This window comes from Anomalospiza imberbis, chromosome 8, assembly GCF_031753505.1.
Source record: "Anomalospiza imberbis isolate Cuckoo-Finch-1a 21T00152 chromosome 8, ASM3175350v1, whole genome shotgun sequence".
Classification (NCBI taxonomy): Eukaryota; Metazoa; Chordata; class Aves; order Passeriformes; family Viduidae; genus Anomalospiza; species Anomalospiza imberbis.
Genome location: NC_089688.1, coordinates 31,462,228 through 31,481,900, shown reverse-complemented (window position 1 = coordinate 31,481,900; position 19,673 = coordinate 31,462,228). Strand labels below are relative to the sequence as shown.

The window sequence follows — 19,673 nt, the reverse complement described above, 5'->3', positions numbered from 1 at the left end:
TCCCCTGGGCTGAGGGTGCCATTCCTCTGGGCTGAGGATGCCATTCCCCGTGCTGAGGGTGCCATTCCCCCGTGCTGAGGGTGCCATTCCCCCGTGCTGAGGGTGCCATTCCCCCGTGCTGCGGGGGCCATTCCCCGGGCTGCGGGGGCCATTCCCCGAGCTGAGGGTGCCATTCCCCCGGGCTGAGGGTGCCATTCCCCGTGCTGATGGGGCCGTTCCCCCGTGCTGCGGGGGCCATTCCCCGGGCTGAGGGTGCCATTCCCCGAGCTGAGGGGGCCGTTCCCCCGGGCTGAGGGTGCCATTCCCCGAGCTGAGGGTGCCATTCCCCCGTGCTGAGGGTGCCATTCCCCTTTCCCCGCTCCCCGCTCCCCGTTCCCCTTTCCCCGTTCCCCTTTTTCCGCTCCCTCCCCGCGCTCCCTCAGGCTGCCCCGCCGCTGCCCAGCGCGCACGCGCGGAGCCCCCGCGCAGCGCAGGCGCGCCCCGGCCGCGGCCGCCGCCGCCGCTGAGGGTCGGTCGGTGCCGCTGCCCCGCCCGGCTGTCCCGGCCGGGCGCTGCCCGCGGCTCCGCGATGTCGAGCGGCTGCGCGGCGGCGCAGGAGGAGGCGGAGGAGGGAGGCCGGGAGCCGCGCTGTGTGTCGGCGCGGTGCTCGTGGCCCTGCGCGCCGCCGGGCGGCCTGGCTCGGGCGCTGTGCCTGCGGCGGGGTGCGGGGGACGGCGAGCCCTGGTGAGTGCGGCGGGCGGCGAGAGGGAGCGCCGGGCCGGGCCGGGCCGGGCGGGAGCGGGGCTGGCGGGACAACGCGTGTCGCTTCCCCCCCGCAGCAGCGAGGCCGTGGTGGCGGAGCGGCGGGAGGGCGGCGAGGAGCCCTGCGAGCTGCGGCTGCAGTGCCGGCCCGGCGCCGAGATGGTGTCCGTGGGGATCGTGAGCCAGGCCCGGAACATGGAGGTGTACGTGGGCGAGGAGTACTGCGGCACCGGCCGGGGACAGAGCCGCGGCACCCGCCCGGCCCCGGGGTGAGTGGCGGTCCCGGGCGGGGCTGGGTCCGCACACGCTGCGGGCAGCCTCGTACTCCGCGTGTGTCTGTGAGGAGCTCCTGCTGTTCGAGACCTGATGTCTGTAACAAGGCTGAGAGAACTGAGGTGCTTCAGCCTGCAGAAGACCCTAGAGCCATTTCCACTGCCTAGAAAGGCTGCGAGAGAGCTGGAGAAGGACTTTGGACATGGGCTTGGAGAGATAGGATGGGGGGGAATGGCTTCACACTGCCAGAGGGCAGGGTTAGGTGGGATATTAGGAAGAAATTCCTCCCTGTGAGGATGGGCAGGCCCTGGCACAGGGTGCCCAGAGCAGCTGTGGCTGCCCCTGGATCCCTGGCAGTGCCCAAGGCCGAGTTGGACAGGGCTTGGAACAGCCTGGAGTAGTAGATTGTGTCCCTGCCATGTCAGGGGTGGCACTGGGTAACTTTGAAGGTTCCTTCCAACCCAGCCATTCTGGGGTTCTATGAAAGTCTCTTTGATAAGTAGTCATGTCACATTTCAAAGAACAAGAGAGAAGATTTAAAAAAGAAGGGTTTTTTTTATCCCGTCAATACTTCCTTCCATGCTTTGCTGGGGGAAATAAAGCAATGCTTCTGTTTTGTTTTTAAGTCATTACATGGCACATCTGCTGCTTAATTAGCTAACTGGAAACCAGTCAACTCAGAGCCTGAGGCAGGATGGGTGAATAATGTACTGAAACTCAAAAGCTTCTCTAGTGCACAGTGCAAGCACACATACAAGTAATTTTTATGTAAATTATAAGATTCATTCCAAGTTGCATATAAACATTAAAGCTGCTAGTAGAAAGTAAAAAGCTGCTAAAAACTAGAAACTAAAAGTGCTGTTGGAAACCATAAATCTACATTAGAAATGTGTTCCAGTCAGTCTTGTGTCTTATCTAAATATTTACTAATACAGTGTATTTCTACAAAAAAAGTACCTTGTAAATTGATGTCACTGCTTGTTTATTTTATTTTTCTAGTGAAACTGAAGAGGTTACTTTATACCACAAGTACCTTAAGTTTGAATGCCCTGCAGCATCCTGTAGAATTAAGGTAGGGAGTTGAACAGCATTGTTTTATTTTTCTTCTATCTTTTTAATCACTTAGTCGACTAAATTGCATTGCTCTTAGTAAAATTCTTGGTTTTATACACTTCATCTCTTCACATAATCACTTAAAAATCTGTTGGCTGGTACTTTGTCTTGATGGCAGAGTGCTCCTTTTAAATTGGTATTTAAATTGGTATCAGGTTTTTTTTTTCCATGAAGACTTTGTATGATACAGATAACTTAGTCTTAGCGAAAAAAAACATAAACCAGATAAACTGCAGATCTGTGATTAGAACTGTCAGCTCTAGGGTTAAATAAGCTTGTGAAAATCGTGTGAAATGCTTAGAAAAACTTTATTTATCTTTGGGGTACTCTGGCACCTCTGTTCCAGTCAGAATTTTATGGGGAATAATAGCAAGGAGAAATTGGCTTAATTTCCCTGGAAAAGAGTTCATCATAGTTTTTGCTAAGACTCAAGAACAATGCATTGTCCCCTATGTACAAAGAAAACATGAAATGGTTTTTTCCCCTAACCAAAGTATTTTTTTTCCTTCTTGCAATAGCTGCTCTCCTTTGGTGAGAAACACAGAGTACTCATCAGTAAAATAATTCTAGAAGTGAAAGCAGTGTCTGCAAAACTAGCAACTGATTTTCCTTCACTAGGCTCAAGCATAGATCTAGACAGAGTGCAAACTATAATGGAATCCATGGGATCTAAGTTGTCTCCAGGTGCTCTGCAGCTCATGGACATGGTCCGGTGTCAGCAGAAAGTAAGTCACTTTTCCACAAACACAAACTGGCACTTTACCAGTTAGGAATGCTCTAAAAAGATTCTGGGGACTTTTAATCCACACTTACTGCCATTTTCATCCTGATTATCTGTTGCCACTCAGATGAGTGCAATGAGTAAAGATTGTGTTCTCCAGGATGATGATGATGATGATTATTGTTGTTGTTACTATTATGCATTGTTGTAATTTTAAGTTTCACTGCCAGCCTGCTCTCCTTTTGCCTCTTTCCATTGTTACTGCTGGTCAAGGATGGTGGGCATTTTCCCTGGAATGTTTGGGGTGTAGATAGATGGGCTGGTTTGTCTCTTTAATTGTCATTATAACCATGCCACCTTCCACTAAAAGGAATGTGCTGTCACAGAACATTTACTTTAGATCCTAATCCTGCAAAGTGGGCTGTATCAACAGAATTCTGAATCATCTGATGTTAATAATTCATATTTTGTAGATACAGCATGGTAAAAATGAAGTCAGTCTTACTTAGACACTGACAGGATAATTAACGCTTCATATTTACAAGGAATTTAGTTCAAAACTACTTTGAAAATCTTTCAGAGTAGTAGAATGCTGGGTTATAAAGTATCTGTTGTTATTGCTGTATAATTTCCAGTGTATTTGAAATCTCAAATACTCAAATGGGTTTTTCTCCCCATCAGAACAGCTTCCCTCTTGGAGACAAACTCAGTTGGATCGTGGGGAGAAATTCTGACTTTGGAGGTGACCGTGCAATAGATGGAATGCACAGTGCAGCTCTGCAGTCATCAATGAGTCCATCAGCCAGTGAAACTTTGCCTGTTAAAAATCATTTAACAAGTGAAGCCGTCTATAAAGATTTAAAAATAACTCGTGATCTGAACTTAGAGGTACCTGAAAGAGAGAATACTTTGGATTCTGAAAGACTTCCTACCCAGCAAAATGCAGTTGACCTCAGGAATGATTGGAAGGTCATGGGATCTTTGCAAGTGCAGCAGCAAGAAGGTGAAACTTCAAACGTGGCCAACCCACAGGTGCTTCTTCCTTTTCTTCAGAATTTGTGCACTCAGGTGAATCACCTTCGGCTCAAGGATGGACAGAGGCACCTTGGGAAGAGTGCAGTGGCTAAAGCAGAAGGTGTTCAGAGTGCTGGGTGAGTTAGGCTTGGTGAATCTCTCAAAGTAGTATTGACTATTTACTGACAAATTTAAACAAAATGTGCAATGTAAGCATTTTCTTCTCATTAGCAGCAATAGTGAATCTTAGAATACGTGGTTTTGAAGGCTGTGTGGTGATGAACATCACAAATTTTCAATTTTGCGATTTTTTTGTAGGAGTTTTTTAGAAAAAATCACATCATTTGTTGTTACTAAACTGTTTTTTGCTCTACCTCCATTTAATTTAATTTTAAAAGGATGTTTCTTTATACTTTAGCTTGTCTTTCTCATCTACTATATTTTCATTTTGATTACTTTTACCCCTAAATTCTCACATCTTCCTTTTTCACGCAATGTGGCACAATCTTTCTGCTGTAGAAAGATCAATCTGTATCATCCCACTGATGATAATTTGTATCATCCCACTGATTTTCCTGTTCCTCCTCACTTTTTGGCATTTACAGTGCAGGTGTCACAGTCACCCAGTTTGGTACCTCAGGAACAATAGTGGAACTCGTGAGACGTAGGAATCAGGATTTAATGGAGACTGCATAGCTCAGCTCCAGTATTTTTAAAGATGTAGATGCAAACTCAGAGAGTTGCACAGTTTGGTTAACTCTTGAAGCACTTCTGCTGACAAGGACAGTCTGACATGCTGACAGAATACAAACTCTGTGTATATTGTTGACTTTTGTGGATTTTGTTTTATGTAATTAAGCTCAGTAATGCATATTTGAGCCTTTGAAAAAACAAGGTTGAAAGAAGATGACTATATACAATAGCACTGTTTATGAAAAAAAAAAGATTTAAAGTGTGACAGGGAGGGTATTTTGCTTGTGCTGGAAACCTAATGCCTTCCAAAGTTCATTACCTAATAAATGAATTTTTGCATTTAAAAGATATTCAGGTGCCCAGATCTCTATATTGCCCCTTGCCATTAAGAAATAGATTATACTTATTCTTATCTTTGCTCTTCTTACAGAGTGGAACAACAGCCTATTTGCTCCTATTTGGAAAAGATCATTTCAAAAAACCTGGATCTGATGGAGAAAAAACTAATGGACTACATTGACTGCCAAATCCAGGCTCTTCAGACACACATAGACAGTAAAATGTTTCTCTTGATGGACTTGGTACAGAACTCAAAACCAAACAAAATTTCCGAAGCACACTATGATTCTAACGAGGGGTTTTCTAATGGAGAGAGGTAGAGGGTTTCAATGTGAATGCCTAGAGTAATTACCCTTCACAAATCTTAGTATTTATGCAGTTAAAATTACGAAGAACCTCAGTGTTGTTAACTTGCATTTTGTTACTGTAATTCTATCCACTGTTGTGCACACTTGTTAGTTTTATGAAAGATCTTAAGAATATGTGCTTTTTCCTAAATATAAGAGTTTTGTATGCCCTTTGTGGCTTATTTATTTAAAGAGCATTGCTAGAAGCTGTATGAACAGTCCCTCAGTTCCAGTTTGAACAGTGGAGTACTCTAAATAAACCGAGTTACTGCTTATCTTTTCACCTACATGTAGTCAGCTCACTTTTTTGGGTTGTGTTAGTTTTTGATATGAAATGTGTTATCAGTAGAACAGAATGCAGTTTGTTCTTTTGCTTTATTGCACTCCTGTTGAGGACATTTGTTGTTCCATCTCTAAAAGGAAGGTTGGATTGTCATTGCCTAATTTGGGCAGTTTATGGAGCTGTCTTTAGAGAGCTGGGGAAGTGTGAACCCAGCCTGGGTTCTTTGGAAACCTTGTTGGCTGTGCAAGCACCTAAATTAGGAATCCAGGCTCCTTAAGAGATACCTAAACCAAGACTCTGATACTTCTTTCCCTCCTAAACTAGCTGAGTGTGTAGGAACAAGTGAAATGAATGTGAACTCGGCAGACTTTATCCAGGTTTCATTATCCTAAGAAGTGCAAGTACTTCATCCAAGGTTCCTCTCAAGTGGCTGTTCTTCCCTGACCGGGTGTGCTGGGGTAGCTCCGAAGACCACAGGAGTTTTCCTTACTGCATCACATGTCCTTTAACCCATTGGGATCAGTGTTGCTGTCATTTGGGGAGGTAGGAACGTGACTCCAAATCTCTCTTCTGTGGAAGGCTGAGTTTCAAACTTCATTCTGTTTGTTACTCTTGGATTCTAGGATGCACCATTTAAATTGGAGGATGTAGGGACTACACGGTAACCCCCTCATTTGGGTGCACTAACATTTTTGGCAAAAGCTATTGATGGAGAAGCAAGTGTTGACTCAAAAGCAGCATAAGCATGTACAAGCCAGTATCTTTATTTACTCTACCTGGTATTTTCTTCTCCAGGAGAAGTGATGTCTTTTGAAGACTGTCAGATCCTGACGGTAGTAAACCCACAGAAGTAGATTTGGAAGAGAGGATAATCTGCTCTGTAAAGACATCTTGCAGTTGGCCCTGATCTTAACTCCTGCCAGGTGCAGTTTCGAAGTGATTCAAAAAGAGAAGATTTTTTTTTTAAGACAAAAGGATCTTAATTATCTTGTACTTCATACCTGTAAAAGTATAAAGTCTGTCCTAAGGTAGACACACTTCTTTAACTCAGTGACTTGAGATAGAGTATTAAATTGAGACAGTTTTGGGTTTTGATTTTTTATTTGATAACAAAAGAAGCTGAAATGGATTTCTGAGTGTTTTTGAGTTCCAGTGCTGTCAATTTAATGATTTTTTATCTTTTCCCTCTTCTCTCTCTGGGTGACAAATATGAATAGCAGTTGACATGAAATAAAAATCTCCAGAAGTAGTTAAAATGACCTCTGGACATTTTGATAGCTGTATCCTCCCTGGTGTTTGTGATGTTTTAGTGTCACAGCTACCACAATGAGAATGTTAGAAATTAAAACCACAAATGCCAGAGTGTAGAAGGTGTATTGTTGCAGGTTTGGTGTTTTTTCAGCTTCTACTTCAGTGAGGGATTCTGTGTAGAGAGAAAAATAAAGTGCTTAAAGCTTAGAATACAGTATGATTTAACTGGGAATTAAAAAAGCATTTTTTCAGATATTTTCGTTTTACATGATCCACAGAGAGTTCAAATCCTGAATGTGTAGTACTGAAGAGTTGTAAAAGTTGGTAATAAAGCAATCCTACAGAACATAATGATGTTCAGTTATTTGGTATTGCTGCAGCCAAGTTTCTGCCAAGCAGTGCTGTCACCATGAGAGAGATTTGAGACATTTGCTGAAGCAAAGTTGGGCAAAAAAAAGCAACTTGTGATTCCAGTAGTTTCCTATCTGCTCTTCAGTAGAACTCATTCTGTTTTATAACATTTGCACTTGAATATTTGCCCTTGAATTACAGATGTGTTCACTTCCACACATATGGATGCAAAATCTTTCACTATTGAAATAAATGGGAACATATCTAAAATGGTGCAAGAGTTCAGAAAGGTTAATTTTTTTAAAAAAGAGAAAATATTCTAATTACTATTAAGAGCAAGATTAATTCTAAATATTTCCTAGCTCTGATACTTGAAAGCAAGTGGCTCAGTGTGCTTTTCTCAGGTGGAGCTTTGGGCTCCAGAAAAGTGAGAATAACAAGCACAGCAGGAGTAGTAATACAAGCTTTTATATCTTTGCTCTCAGTACTTGACTACCGTAGATCAGACTGCAAATGGCACCAAAGCTTATTTGTCTTACAAGCACCTCTGCAGCTCTGATTTAAAGGCATGGTGCTTTTGGTTTCTGCTCTCAAGATTGTCCTTTTTATTCCTGTTCTGTGCATGAAGTGGGAGGATTTAACCTGGCCTAGAGTAAATCAGCTGTGTTTATTATCTGGAGTACCAACAATAAAATTGAGTGACGTCCACACATACATATACGTTTTTTTTTATTTTTCCCTTCTTACCTGAGTGCTCAGCAGCCCTGAGATCTCTTTTCAGGCGGATGGGCCCCACCACAGCATTGGTTTTCCATGTGTATGGAGAGGTGGCTCTTTTCTGCCTGGAGATGCAGCCTCTGGCACAGCGAGAGTTGGTGGTGTTGCTGTCACAGATCACAACGTCACACTGGAGATAAACTGATGGAAAGCTCCTCAGGAACCTGAAGGCCCTAAATTTGAATCTTCCATGGTTTTCAAATGCTGGGTAGGTTTCCACAGTGTCATCTTTATTGCAGCTGCAAAAGGATGTACAGATCTGTTAAAACAGTCCACTTAGAATAATCATTCTGGCTAAGTGCTGTGAACTGTAGCTACAGCATTTAACCAGGGCGCTGTTCTTACACGTGGCCATACAGTGTGCTTTTTTGCCTTTGCCCACCATGATGTGGTGCATGTTCTTCCTACATCTGTGTGTGGAACACCTTTAAATTTATCTGCAAAATTTAAATTATCTCACTTCCAATCACAGCCTACTAAAGAAGGTAAGTGGAAGAGAGAATAATAAAAGAAGTGCAGTTGACATTGGGTCCCATTTCCTCACATATGAGGAGACTGTAATAAAATCAGCCTTACCCACTCCTGATTAGGTCGTGTGCCAGCAATCCAAAATCAGGCTGTGGAGATGCAGTGCAGGTATCAATGAACACCTGGAGATTTGGGTCAGTGGAATGAAGAATCACTTCAGCAAAGAGAGTTTGGTTCAAGTCTATGTAGTATGGGGAGTATTGTATGGGCTTGGAGAACAAATCTGACTCGTTTTTTTTTTTGGAGAACAAAATGAAGGCCATGCTGACGTTGTACCTCCCCCGAGCAGCCAGGTTTTGGATGGCATTGTTTGTTGTGGTGTAGATGAGTTCCAAGGTTTCATTGCTCCTCATCCTGCACTGTGCAGTGATCTCGGTGTTCCTCTGGCAGGTGATGACGTTGCCAGCTGGAGCCAGGGAGATGGTGTTGGTGTAAGTGATGCTGTGCCCTTCATCCTGGGGAAAGAGCCGTGGCAAGGGCTCAGCTGGGATTGCACCAGCAGAGCAGTTGGAAGGAATTGTAGCTAAAGTTACACACCTGCCCAGCTGTGCTTATCAGAGGCTTGGAAATGTGAAACAAGCTGCAAACAAAAAAATCTTACCAACTCTCCTCCTGTTTTTTCCTAAACACTGAACCAATCCAGGCAGCAAAAAGGTTAAGGAATAGTGCATGGAGTGTGGGAAGTACCAAAGCTGTGCTCCAGTGAGCACAGCTTTATCAAAACAGTGCCATGAACTAGCTCTTGGGAATCTTTTGGGGGTTAATTTGTATGGAATCTCCCATATTTCTTTTGAAAGGTTCATTGATCATCAGATTCTTAAAGAGGAAAAAATGTTCTTTGCACCTCAAGACAGGAAACATGGAATGGGATGAGCTAAGTGAAAATAAAATCAACGTACTCGCATGCTATTCATACAGTGCTTTTACCAACTCTTATCTTTCCTAAGCTCTTGTTAGCTTGTTCATATTTTTATCCCCTTTACCTTTTTAATTGTTCCACAGCTGGCCAGTGGGAAGGAGATCACTGAGTCTGTTACAACTGGTCTGCAAGATGGATCATTCAGCTGCAGGTAAGCTTCCCTAAAGCCTAGGGAGGCCAGGTAAGACTTGCTCAGAACAATTCTCATGCTGTCTGAAGAGCATGTAAGGGTTGCTGCCATTGAAAAAGAATCAAACAAAACAAAAAACACATTAGGACAAACTGCAGTGGTCATTTCTCATTTTGTCTAAATCCTTGAACTTGTCACATGATTCTGGATTTGTCAGTGAAAAAGCTTCTGCCCACTTGAGGTCATCCAGAAGTTGCACCAAAATTTCGTGCTCAACTTCAGAACTAGAGCAAAATCCCATAAGACTCATGCTGAAAGATTAATTTAAAACCCAGTAACACAGAAGGGTCTCTGCCTTTTTAAAAGGGAAAAGGAATCAAAGTGGTGGTGCAGAATGCTGGGTAAGGAAATCGACTTATCTCAGGCACTGAGGCTTTAGAAACTCCTTTGCACCTCAATTAATGGGAAGATGGGCGTGCCAGGATACAGGGCCAATGAAGAAAATATGGCCCAGCTCAGAGGGAAAGGAAGTTACAACACACCTAAACTCTGACCAGGCAGTGCAGACCAGGAAAATTCCTGAGTACCTTAGGCAACAAAACCATTTAAACTAACCAGACAACAGGAGTTTATCTTTGCATCTTAGAATGGTAACAATGCCTGTTTTGTACAAAAGAAGGAAAACCTCAGATTTTAAGCGGTGCCAGCCAGAAAAACACCCAAAAGTGAAAGAACTATTTTTCTTTTGCAGATGGGTGAGGAAGTAACTTACACTCTATAGGTGAGATAATGTGGAATTTTGTGTGTAAAGGGGGTTAAAAGACTACCAATAAAAAGGCTTAACTCCTCAGTATCCACCACCAGTTCTTTTGGATGTTTGGAAGAGAAGAATCATATCATAAAAAGAATCTGCATCCTCTCCATGTAGCAGGGGCACTCACTGTTGGGCTCCATGGGACCTGGCAGGGGAACAGTGGAATACTGAGCTGAAAATCCTCTGTAGGAGTTGGTGTCATCTGTGGACAGCACAACTGTCATGCTGTTTGAAGAAGACTCAAACGTGGGCTGGGCACGCCCACACACTTTCCCCAACAGTCCAGAGTCAGTGGTGGGGCCATCATAGACTGCTGTGAAGTCAAGCTGGCAGTTTCTGTCCAGTTCCAGGCTGCAGACAGAGGAAAAATCATTACCGGGAAATCTGAGTGCAGCTTGGGTTGTACTGGATAGAGGATCCAGTGCAGATGCAGTGTCTGAGAGTTCCACTCAGCTGAGGTAATGGAATGGAGAACAGAACACTGTGAATACCACAGAACACCACAAATAGACATTGTTAAAACCAAATAAAACATAAAAATTACTGTGTACTGTGTTTCTCAAAAGAATTTTTAAATTGTGAGGTTGGTTTCTGAAACCCTCTGTGTGTATCACAGAGGAAGATTCTTGCAATTTTTCACCAGTGGAGGGTGGATTCTCCCAGAGCAGCATTACAGATGGACCCTGGCCAGGAATGCTCAGAGCATGTTCCACCCTGTGCAGAGTTATCATCTCAGAGAGCAGTGGTCAAGGTAATGATTTCCTGTGGAATCCTGTACATTTCATAATGAATTATTGCAGGGCATTCTGCAGTCTGAATATCTCAAGAAATGGACCTACACCTCGTGGTTGGTTACCTGAGATGTTTTCTGCATTTCCCTGACTGGCACTGCAGCTGCTTTAGGGTATTGTACAGGGATGTGAAACACTTTGCAATAATTTTATCATAACAGTCAACAAAACCCTTTATTTTAAAAGTGGACAGATGTTCTAAAAGTTAAAAAGCACTTCTTCCTGTGCTTAGCAAAGTAATGCCTTTAAACAGAATGTATAAAGAGAAAGAGAGCATTTATAAATATATATAAATATATATATTTAAATTAATATAAATAGAGAATTTACTCACAAAAAATCTTGGAACTCTAAGTTTATCTTTGAGTTTTTTGGTGCTTGTATGTGCTAGACACAGTGTCTGAATTGAGGGTAAGATGCTGGGTAGCTGGGGCTGCTGAATGTCCCATTGGGACCAGTTAATTGTCCCCCACAATTTTCGGTTCCTGAAAAGGAGAGGAGAAATACTGATAACAGAATAAGTCATATAATGAGTCATTAAAATAAAACAAACCAAAAAAACCCACATATGTAGCTATCAGGATTGATTCTTTAGGACTCCAGTCCTTTGGAAATGATTCAAGGTACTACAGATGGAAATTCTGTAGGGAATTTGAGGTCAGGTGGAATTACAAAATGGAGCCAGTGGTCACTATTTCTGTGAGGCTCAGTGTGATGACACCTGAGCTGGCTGTAGATGAGTTAAGTTTGGTACTGGAAGCAGCTTAGTGAGAGCCACCTTTTGGATAAATTTGGTGCCCTCTTGAAAAACTGCTAATGATGATGCTACATCAACCATACATGATCTGTATGGAAGTGCAAAATCTGCAAGTATGAGAGAGATTTTACTTGCTAGACAAAAGCAAAAAAAAAAATCAAACCAGTGGAACCTCAGCAAACATAGACTAGAAATAGGGCAGAATTTTTCATCAGCAAAATGAAAGACTGGAGCAGCATGAATTGGGAATTGGTAACTACTCTATAAAATTAAGTTTTTTAAGAGTTTAATACCATGCCACCAGGTCAGCAAAAGCAAAGGGACTGATCACAAGCTAAGATTGATTTTGTTCAAGCTATTCTTGTCTTTCAAAAGAAAAAAAGTAAGGAGCTTCTTAAATTAAAATCCTTACTGGCTTCTGTGGTCTGTGCTTGGCAGGAGTTCTGACCAGATGGTCAAGTTCTCCTGGGTAAATGCTGTAATATTTACAAGCTGAGTACATTTCATAGACGTCTGGAAGTAAAAGTAAAGTCCCATAATGTCACCTTGGGCATCACTTTTCTAAGTTAAATTTAATGTTTTAGGATCTCTGCAAAGTCATTGCTTGTGCCTCTTTCACTGATTTTTGCCCCACTCTTCTCTGAGGCCTGAAGACCTGAGTGAGACTGATTAATTTTCTTTTACTATGTTTCATTGCTGCAGTTCAAATGTTATTTGATGGCTTACCTGATCCTGGTGAAAAGAAGTAGTAGTAGACAAATTTCGTGTGAAAGCCATGGAGTTGGTTGTTACCAGAAAAGTTAAACTGTCTGAGGATGATTCAAACACTGGGACTGCATCTGTGTCATCACACACTTGTCCAAGGAGAGGTGAGCCAGTGGAGGGACCATCAAACACTTTAATGCTTTCTGTTTCACAGCTTGAAGAAGGAGCAAATCTATTGGAAAAAGCACAGTGGGAATCACCTGAGCTCCTTGGCAGAGACAGAGGCTCTTAGATAAATATGCACATGGGCTGGGGCAATCCCACAAATACAGGCTGGGTGGAGAATGGGTTGGGAACAGCTCTGAGGAGATGAATTTGGGGGTGTTGGTGAATGAGAACTCAACATGACCCCAAAGTGTGCATGTGCAACCTTGAAAGTGAATGGGAGATGGAAGGAGGTGATTCTTCCCCTCTGCTCTCGTGGGACCCCACCTGGAATGATGCATCCAGCTCTGGGAGCCCATCACAAGAAGGATGTGCTGGAGTGAGTCCAGAGGAGCCCATGGAGATGCTCCCAGGGCTGGAGCCCCTCTGCTCTGGGACAGGCTGGGAGAGCTGGGGGTGCTCACCTGGAGAGGAGAAGGCTCCAGGGAGAGCTCAGAGCCCCTGCCAGGGCCTGAAGGGGCTCCAGGAGAGCTGGAGAGGGACTGGGGACAAGGCATGGAGGGACAGGAAAAGGAGGATGGCTTCCCTCTGCCAGAGAACAGGAATAGATGGGATATGGGGAAGGAGTTCTTCTCTGTAAGGATGGTGGGCAGGCCCTGGCACAGGGTGCCCAGAGCAGCTGTGGTGCCCCTGGATCCCTGGCAGTGCCCAAGGCCAGGTTGGACACTGGGTCTGGGAGCAGCCTGGGACAGTGGGAGGTGTCCCTGTCATGGCAGGGGTGGCACTGGATGGGCTGTAACTCACATCCAACCCAAGCCATTCTGGGATTCATTTGAGGGCACAACACAGATTCAACAGAGAGAAGAATTTAGAGGCAATACATTTCTGTGCTATATTCTAGTGAAATGAAACAGTACAAAAGCATCTGTAGGAAGTACTTACTTAAAATGTGAGAAAATTACCCTAATTGTTTGGTTTGCATTCCTCTGGATTTGCCAGATGCAGTTTGCATTTGCATTTAGTTCAATCCTTAATGCTTTGTTGGGCTCATGAAGTGAAGCCCCACAGTGAGGCACCCCTGTTGAACAGCAGCAACCACAAAAACAGCTTGCAAGGATATCTCCCAAGTTTTCTCTTGCAGTAAATATTAATTCCTCTGTTATGCAAAGACTGGGAGAGTCCATCATCAAACAGATATGAAAAATGTGCTAATCTTAAAAAATTTATTTTATATTACTTCATCTTATGAAATCTGATGAATCAGATGGTAAAAGAATATTAAAAAGCCATGGTCTGTCCTGGTTTTCCTAGCAGCAGAGAAAAGCATCAAGCCATTAGCACAGCTGGAAATGCCAAGTGCTGCAGGGCACCTCAGCAACTCTCTTCAGCAAGGTTTGTCACCACAAGCAATTCCAGCCTTGGGACCTGTAAGTACTCATGAAAAAAACCCACAACTCAACTATGTCTGACATCACTGACACTATTTAATAAGTTATGAAGTTGTTGAAGTAATGGCCATTGGATAGGGAACATTGGAGAAAGTTTATAATCCACTCTGAGCATAAGATCTCCTTTCTACTTTAAAATTAAATATAAAAATAATGGTCTAAAGCAGTCAGAAGAATTTTCTTTAGAGTGCATGCAGCCCCAGAAAATTAGGTCAGGGTTTCTGATGGACTCCAGAGGGAACAGAAAGGTTTAGGAGAGACTTTTACCATCACAAATGAAGCCTGCTCTCTGTAAGAGCATTGCAGGTCAGTCCTACCCTCCTGCACTCTGGGGTCTGTGGTCAGACACCACTGGAGCAGCTCTGCTGCAATAGTTTGTTATCCTGCAATAGCTACCCTCCTTTAATCAGCTGCATTGCTGATCTGAGCACAGAACGGGGATCCCAGACTGAGCAGCAAACAGCTCTTTATTGCTTCTCATTGAGCAAAGGAAAATGAACAAATGTCTTTCAAAAAGCAAACATTTCCCAATTAGTCTCCTGATATCTGTTATTCCAATATAGTATTAATTTATAAAAGCAAATTTACATTCCAGAGTAAAACTGCTTCAAAATCAAGTTCTTAAAATAAAACAACTGCCATAGGGTGGAATATATAGAATATTTTAATTAGTTACCATTTTTAATGGTTGCAGTCACATTTAGGTGCCACTATCATGCCAGCAGCACATTAAAATAAGATTCACTTTTAGAGATTTAACATTTTGCCCTTCAGTTGCCTATACAAGACCTGTTGTGCAGAAATCAGTAAAATATCACAGATAAACAGGTTTCCATACCTGTGAATTCTGTTGAGTTGCTTTCAGCAAGAGCCAGAGCGGTGAAGAGAGGCAGGAGGAAGAGCTGCCTGAGCAGCTGCATTTTGAGGACAGCTGGGGAAGGCAGGCTTTGGCTTTTCTGCCTTTTATACCTCCTGCTATTTCACAACCATCCTGTAGTACAAGGTATTGTGGAGGGAGGCTTTAATCTGTCAGTCACTGTTTCTTTTTTACAGATAAAAATGAGAAAGTAACAGGTGGGCCCATTTTTTAAACAGGCACCGTGTGGAGTAATTTTAAAGTGCTTTTGTCAGCTCTCGTGGTTCAGAGCACATTTTCCAGTAGATTTCATTCAGAGGCTTTCTGGGGGTGTTGGCATGAGCAGGAATGTTGTGGAAGGGACTGACAGACTCCCTTGGGAGACACATTTGCAGTTTTCTCTCAGCACTGCTCGGCAGGAGTTTGGTTTTTCCCTCCTTCATTTTGACATCTCTTCCTTTAGGTTATACTGGGCAAATAATTCCCTGTCCTTGCTGAGGATTGTGAAGTGCAACTGTTTTTGTAAAAGAGTTGTCTTGAATATATTGCTGAAACAGCCAGGGATGAGCAAGGCCAGATTGTCACACATTAAAAGAAGAAGATTGCACTTTGCAGACAGGACTTTCTTAGCCCCACACTAGGAGCTACAGAAGAAAAAAGGAATCAGCCTTTCCTTCCTGAGGCAAGGAGATCAGCACAGCCCTGAAAGCCTCAATTCCTCTTGGCACAACTTTAACAAAGTACCTGTTCCAATATATTCCCCCTGTTTTGTCTCATAAGGACCAAAGGTCTGAACTGCAGAGTATTTCTCAGTGCAGCAGTGAGTTCCCAGTCCTTAAAGCTCCTGGGGCTGTGCCCGTGCCAGTGGCCCAGGTGTGCTGTTACCTGGCCTTGGCTCAGGGTGGTACCTGGGGGGGTGGGAGCAGCCAGGGCTCCCTCAGGAGCTGCTGCTCCAACATGGGCAGCACAAACCCCACAGCTGTGCAAGCAGGGCTTCTGCCAGCTTTACTAGAAAATAAAGTCAAGACCTTCTTGAAACACAGCCAGGTGCTTTTCTTCCATTGTCTTTTTTTTTTTTTTTTTGACAAAACCATTTTCTTTTATAAGCAAACTGATAATGCATTTGTAATGATACTGTACTTCTAATCTCAGACCTATGCCTTCTTTAAAACAACTCTCTGATTTTTAACTCACTTTAAGGATTTTGAATGCAACTCTCTCTTTATCCTGAAATGTACTTACGCTGCCTTTGAGTCTGGAGGCACTAAATACATGTTTAAAGTTGTTGCACAGGGTTTGAATTCCCTTTGGCTTCTGGAAATGCTAAATTTGCATTTACTCTGTGTAGCCTTTTATTTCTCAAGCCCACACACATACTTGCAAGGAATTTTCAAATGTTAACATGCATTTTGTGCCTCGATGTGAATCTGCAATGAATGTGTGAGCTGGCATGTAGATCCCTGCCAATCAGTGCTGTGTCCTTCAGAACCCAATGCCTTTTAAATCATTACCTGTGAGAAGCAGAGCACGGGGTTATGAGTGTGGTGGAGTTTTATATGAACTGAGCACAATTAGAACTGAAGGAACATTGAAAGGGAAACAAAGTCTTGATGAGAAAAACCAGGCAGTTGATCCAATTATTTTTTGTCACTGAGAGTATTTACTGAAGTTTAGGCTTTTACAGATCTGCTGTATAGATTCGAAAGATCTGAAATTAAGCAGCCCAAGTTCATTTAAGATTAAATACCTTTAGATTTACACCCACTAGTATCTTTTTAGAAATAAGCAGCAGATTTTGGAACACAATGAACAGGTCTAGAGGTGCTCAGCATAATGTCACGGTCAGAGGCGTCATTACTGGCGGACGATGACAATAACGACGCCGTCGCTTGTGCTTCTCCTGGGTCTTCTCCCAGAGCCTGGGAAGGGTCTGAGAGGAGGGAGCCTGTTCCCTGGGAAGGGTCTGAGAGGAGGGAGCCTGTTCCCTGGGAAGGGTCTGAGAGGAGGGAGCCTGTTCCCTGGGAAGGGTCTGAGAGGAGGGAACCTGTTCCCTGGAAAGGGTCTGAGAGGAGGGAACCTGTTCCCTGGGAAGGGTCTGAGAGGAGGGAGTGTGTTGCACCCTGATACTTTGCACCGTAGGCAAATTCCAGGGTTTACAGCAGCTCCATAACGGAACTGGACAAGCCTCTGGCCTGATGAAAGGTGGTTCCCACAGGTTGGGTCCTTTACACACCTGAAAAAGGAAAAAAAAAAAAAACCACTTATAAATTATCATGTAATGATTGTGACATGCTCACTAAGCCCGTTTGTTTCCTCGGTTGCAAGAAACTTTGTTCCAAAAATGTCCAGCTGTGGTGTTAATCACAACTCACAGCACTGAGCTCCTGAACAGGGATGCCACTGCATGGAATTTGGATGTCTGTTGGTGTAATGTGCATCACAACACATACAAATGTCACACATGTGAAGCACCTCGTGGAATTTTGTCAATACATATTAAATCACATTATGAGCTGTACAGTGATGAGGTAGTGGAATTTTACTGCATACTCTGCTATGGCTCGTGCTTAATTAAAACAAACTAAAGGACAGTTCTAGAAAGAAGGATTTTGATTTTTGGAAGCTTAGAGTTGTCCATGAAGGATTTCCCTGGGCAGCCAAGACAACACCAGCATCCTAGCCTCTCTGACATGTCTTTGAAACCCCGCCAGCATCATCTGGTGCCATAAATCAGTGACTCCAGCAAGAATGGCTCCAGGGACATCTGGATCAACAAATATGCACCAAGAATGTCTGTCTGTTTCCAAGAAATAGTGGTGCTTTGTAAAATTTTAGTGTGATTAGTAATTGGAAGTATGGGTATGACTGAGTAGTCAAATCAAGTTGTACCTGAGCATTTGAAGGGTGTAAAAAAATGGTGTGAAATCATGTTCGGGGTATCCCAGCTTGGTTGGGGCATCTCACATGCATGAATAAATATTTACCCTTCCAATGTTACTCTTGGCATCCCAGGTCTCCTTGGCTGGCACATGCTATTTAGGTATTTCAGCAACATCAGCTTCACGTAATCAGGTAGGGGAATGAGCTCTGTTGTAGGGGAAGGAATTGATTGTTGATAAGCCATAGGTAAACACAGAGCAGAATGCAGCAGGTATTTTACTGCATATTTTTTTACTGTATACATATTTTAAATACTGGCCTGCTTTGCAAATTTAAATGTGGGCCTGGAATAGCAGCTGAGTGGGGAGGAAATTAATTTCTCTCCCTTTGATGTGAGCTCATTTCTCCCTCCTACAACTAACCCCAAGGTAACTCCTTGGTGTTGTTCTCTCCTGGAAGAGGGGGAATTTGCCAGGATCATGAGATGTCTCTGCCTATGAGCCCTCCAGAGCACAGGGCACTGGGTGGGCAGCAGCTGGCAGGCTACAGGAGGACATTTCAAATGGTTTTTAACTATAAATGATGCAGACCTAGGCCAGCTCATCCCCTTGGCACTCACCACTGAGGATGGTTCTGCTGCCAGCTCTGTATAAGCAGCCTGTGATCCTTGGCTGAGCTGTGGCATTCCCAATCTCTCTGCATCCAGCCTCTCCCACTTGCCCTGCACTCAGATCCCCTCTGCCAGAACTGGCAGCCCTTCCCAGCTCACATCTCTTACCCAGAGTATCCTGCCCTTAGGAAAAGAAGCCATTAAAAAGAAGAAAGAATTGAATACCTTACCTGAGCCTGTAGTTGTTGCATTTGTCTTTGAATTGGCTTTTAATGAAAGAAAAAAAAAAAGGTTAAAAAGTAAAAAGTGAGCTGATTGAGGAAAATACGTGCTTTTATGCCATCAGTTAATAAACATTGCAATGAGCAGAACACATTGGGACTAGGAAATATTATTAGCAACAGTTCTGAGGAATAGAATTGTCATGGACAAAGGTTTCATACTAAGGAAGATGTGGGGACGAGTACTACAAGTGACATATTACTGGCATTAATGGGAACAGGATTTAATTCTGTTTATCCCTCTGTGTGGGGCGATAACCCCATGTTCAAATGTCTGCTTTGCACCTGAAGTTCAGTTTCTTGAGTGTTTTACCAAAGCAGACAAGTGCCTTTTATCAAAGGTAGCTGACATGGCCAGACTCTAAAAGAAACCCTGGGTCTGCTCTGTGAGCAACTGAGGCAGAACGTTATCAACTAGTGAGCAGAATTTGCAATTCAGTTTTTTCAAAAGATAAAGCCCACTGTGGAAAACTAAGGTTCGAAGCAAACACCACTGAATATGTCAAAATGATTCCCTCTGACTCAGCTTCCAGTGGGGATTTAGCTTTCAAAGTGCAGGGGGGCTGGCTTTGTAGGAGTGAGGGGATCTACAGAAAATCTGAATTTATATTGTGTAGTGTGTCTGCCTCAGTGAATTCCAGTTCCTTAGAACTTGTAGCAGAGCAGGTATTCCTCCCATATCAATGCCAACAATTCAGGTCCCTCGATTTGTATGGAAGGCAAAAAAATTATCCCCAAAGTTCGATATTAATTTTGTGAGATGATGCATGCGATGGAGACAGGGAGCCTTGCCAGCACATCACCAGATTCCAGCTTTGGTAGGGAATTAAGGGTATAAACCAGGGTAAATCTGCATCACTTACTAGTGGCAGTGGCTGCTGTTTCA

General features: G+C 43.5%; 2 protein-coding genes across 3 annotated transcripts; one reads left to right on the top strand and one right to left on the bottom strand.

The window, feature by feature from the left end:
• The first annotated feature begins 493 nt into the window (after positions 1-493).
• Positions 494-5,522, top strand: C8H10orf88 (chromosome 8 C10orf88 homolog). Of its 2 annotated transcripts, none has more exons than XM_068198279.1 (6): positions 494-723; positions 822-1,010; positions 2,014-2,086; positions 2,646-2,852; positions 3,530-3,999; positions 4,986-5,522. In XM_068198279.1, the coding sequence occupies exons 1-6, from the start codon at positions 569-571 to the stop codon at positions 5,212-5,214; spliced, it is 1,323 nt and encodes a 440-aa protein (XP_068054380.1). In that variant the 5' UTR covers positions 494-568; the 3' UTR covers positions 5,215-5,522. The 2 variants fall into 2 exon arrangements, with proteins under 2 accessions (XP_068054380.1, XP_068054379.1); XM_068198278.1 differs by having other exon boundaries at positions 819-1,010.
• A 1,190-nt stretch (positions 5,523-6,712) lies between these two features.
• On the bottom strand, positions 6,713-15,154 carry CUZD1 (CUB and zona pellucida like domains 1). Its single transcript, XM_068198289.1, is given in 10 exon segments — positions 6,713-6,947; positions 7,874-8,142; positions 8,480-8,886; positions 9,415-9,584; positions 10,422-10,645; positions 11,420-11,570; positions 12,569-12,604; positions 12,607-12,779; positions 13,655-13,790; positions 14,999-15,154. Coding segments are annotated over 10 exon segments (1,821 nt in total). The 5' UTR covers positions 15,081-15,154; the 3' UTR covers positions 6,713-6,774.
• Positions 15,155-19,673: the final 4,519 nt, after the last annotated feature.

Coding starts and splice junctions, on each gene's coding strand:
- C8H10orf88 (XM_068198278.1), top strand. CDS start 569: ATGTCGAGCGGCTGCGCGGCGGCGCAGGAGGAGGCGGAGGAGGGAGGC. Junction 724..818: donor GCGGGGGACGGCGAGCCCTG/GTGAGTGCGGCG, acceptor TCCCCCCCGCAG/CAGCGAGGCCGTGGTGGCGG. Junction 1,011..2,013: donor GGCACCCGCCCGGCCCCGGG/GTGAGTGGCGGT, acceptor TTATTTTTCTAG/TGAAACTGAAGAGGTTACTT.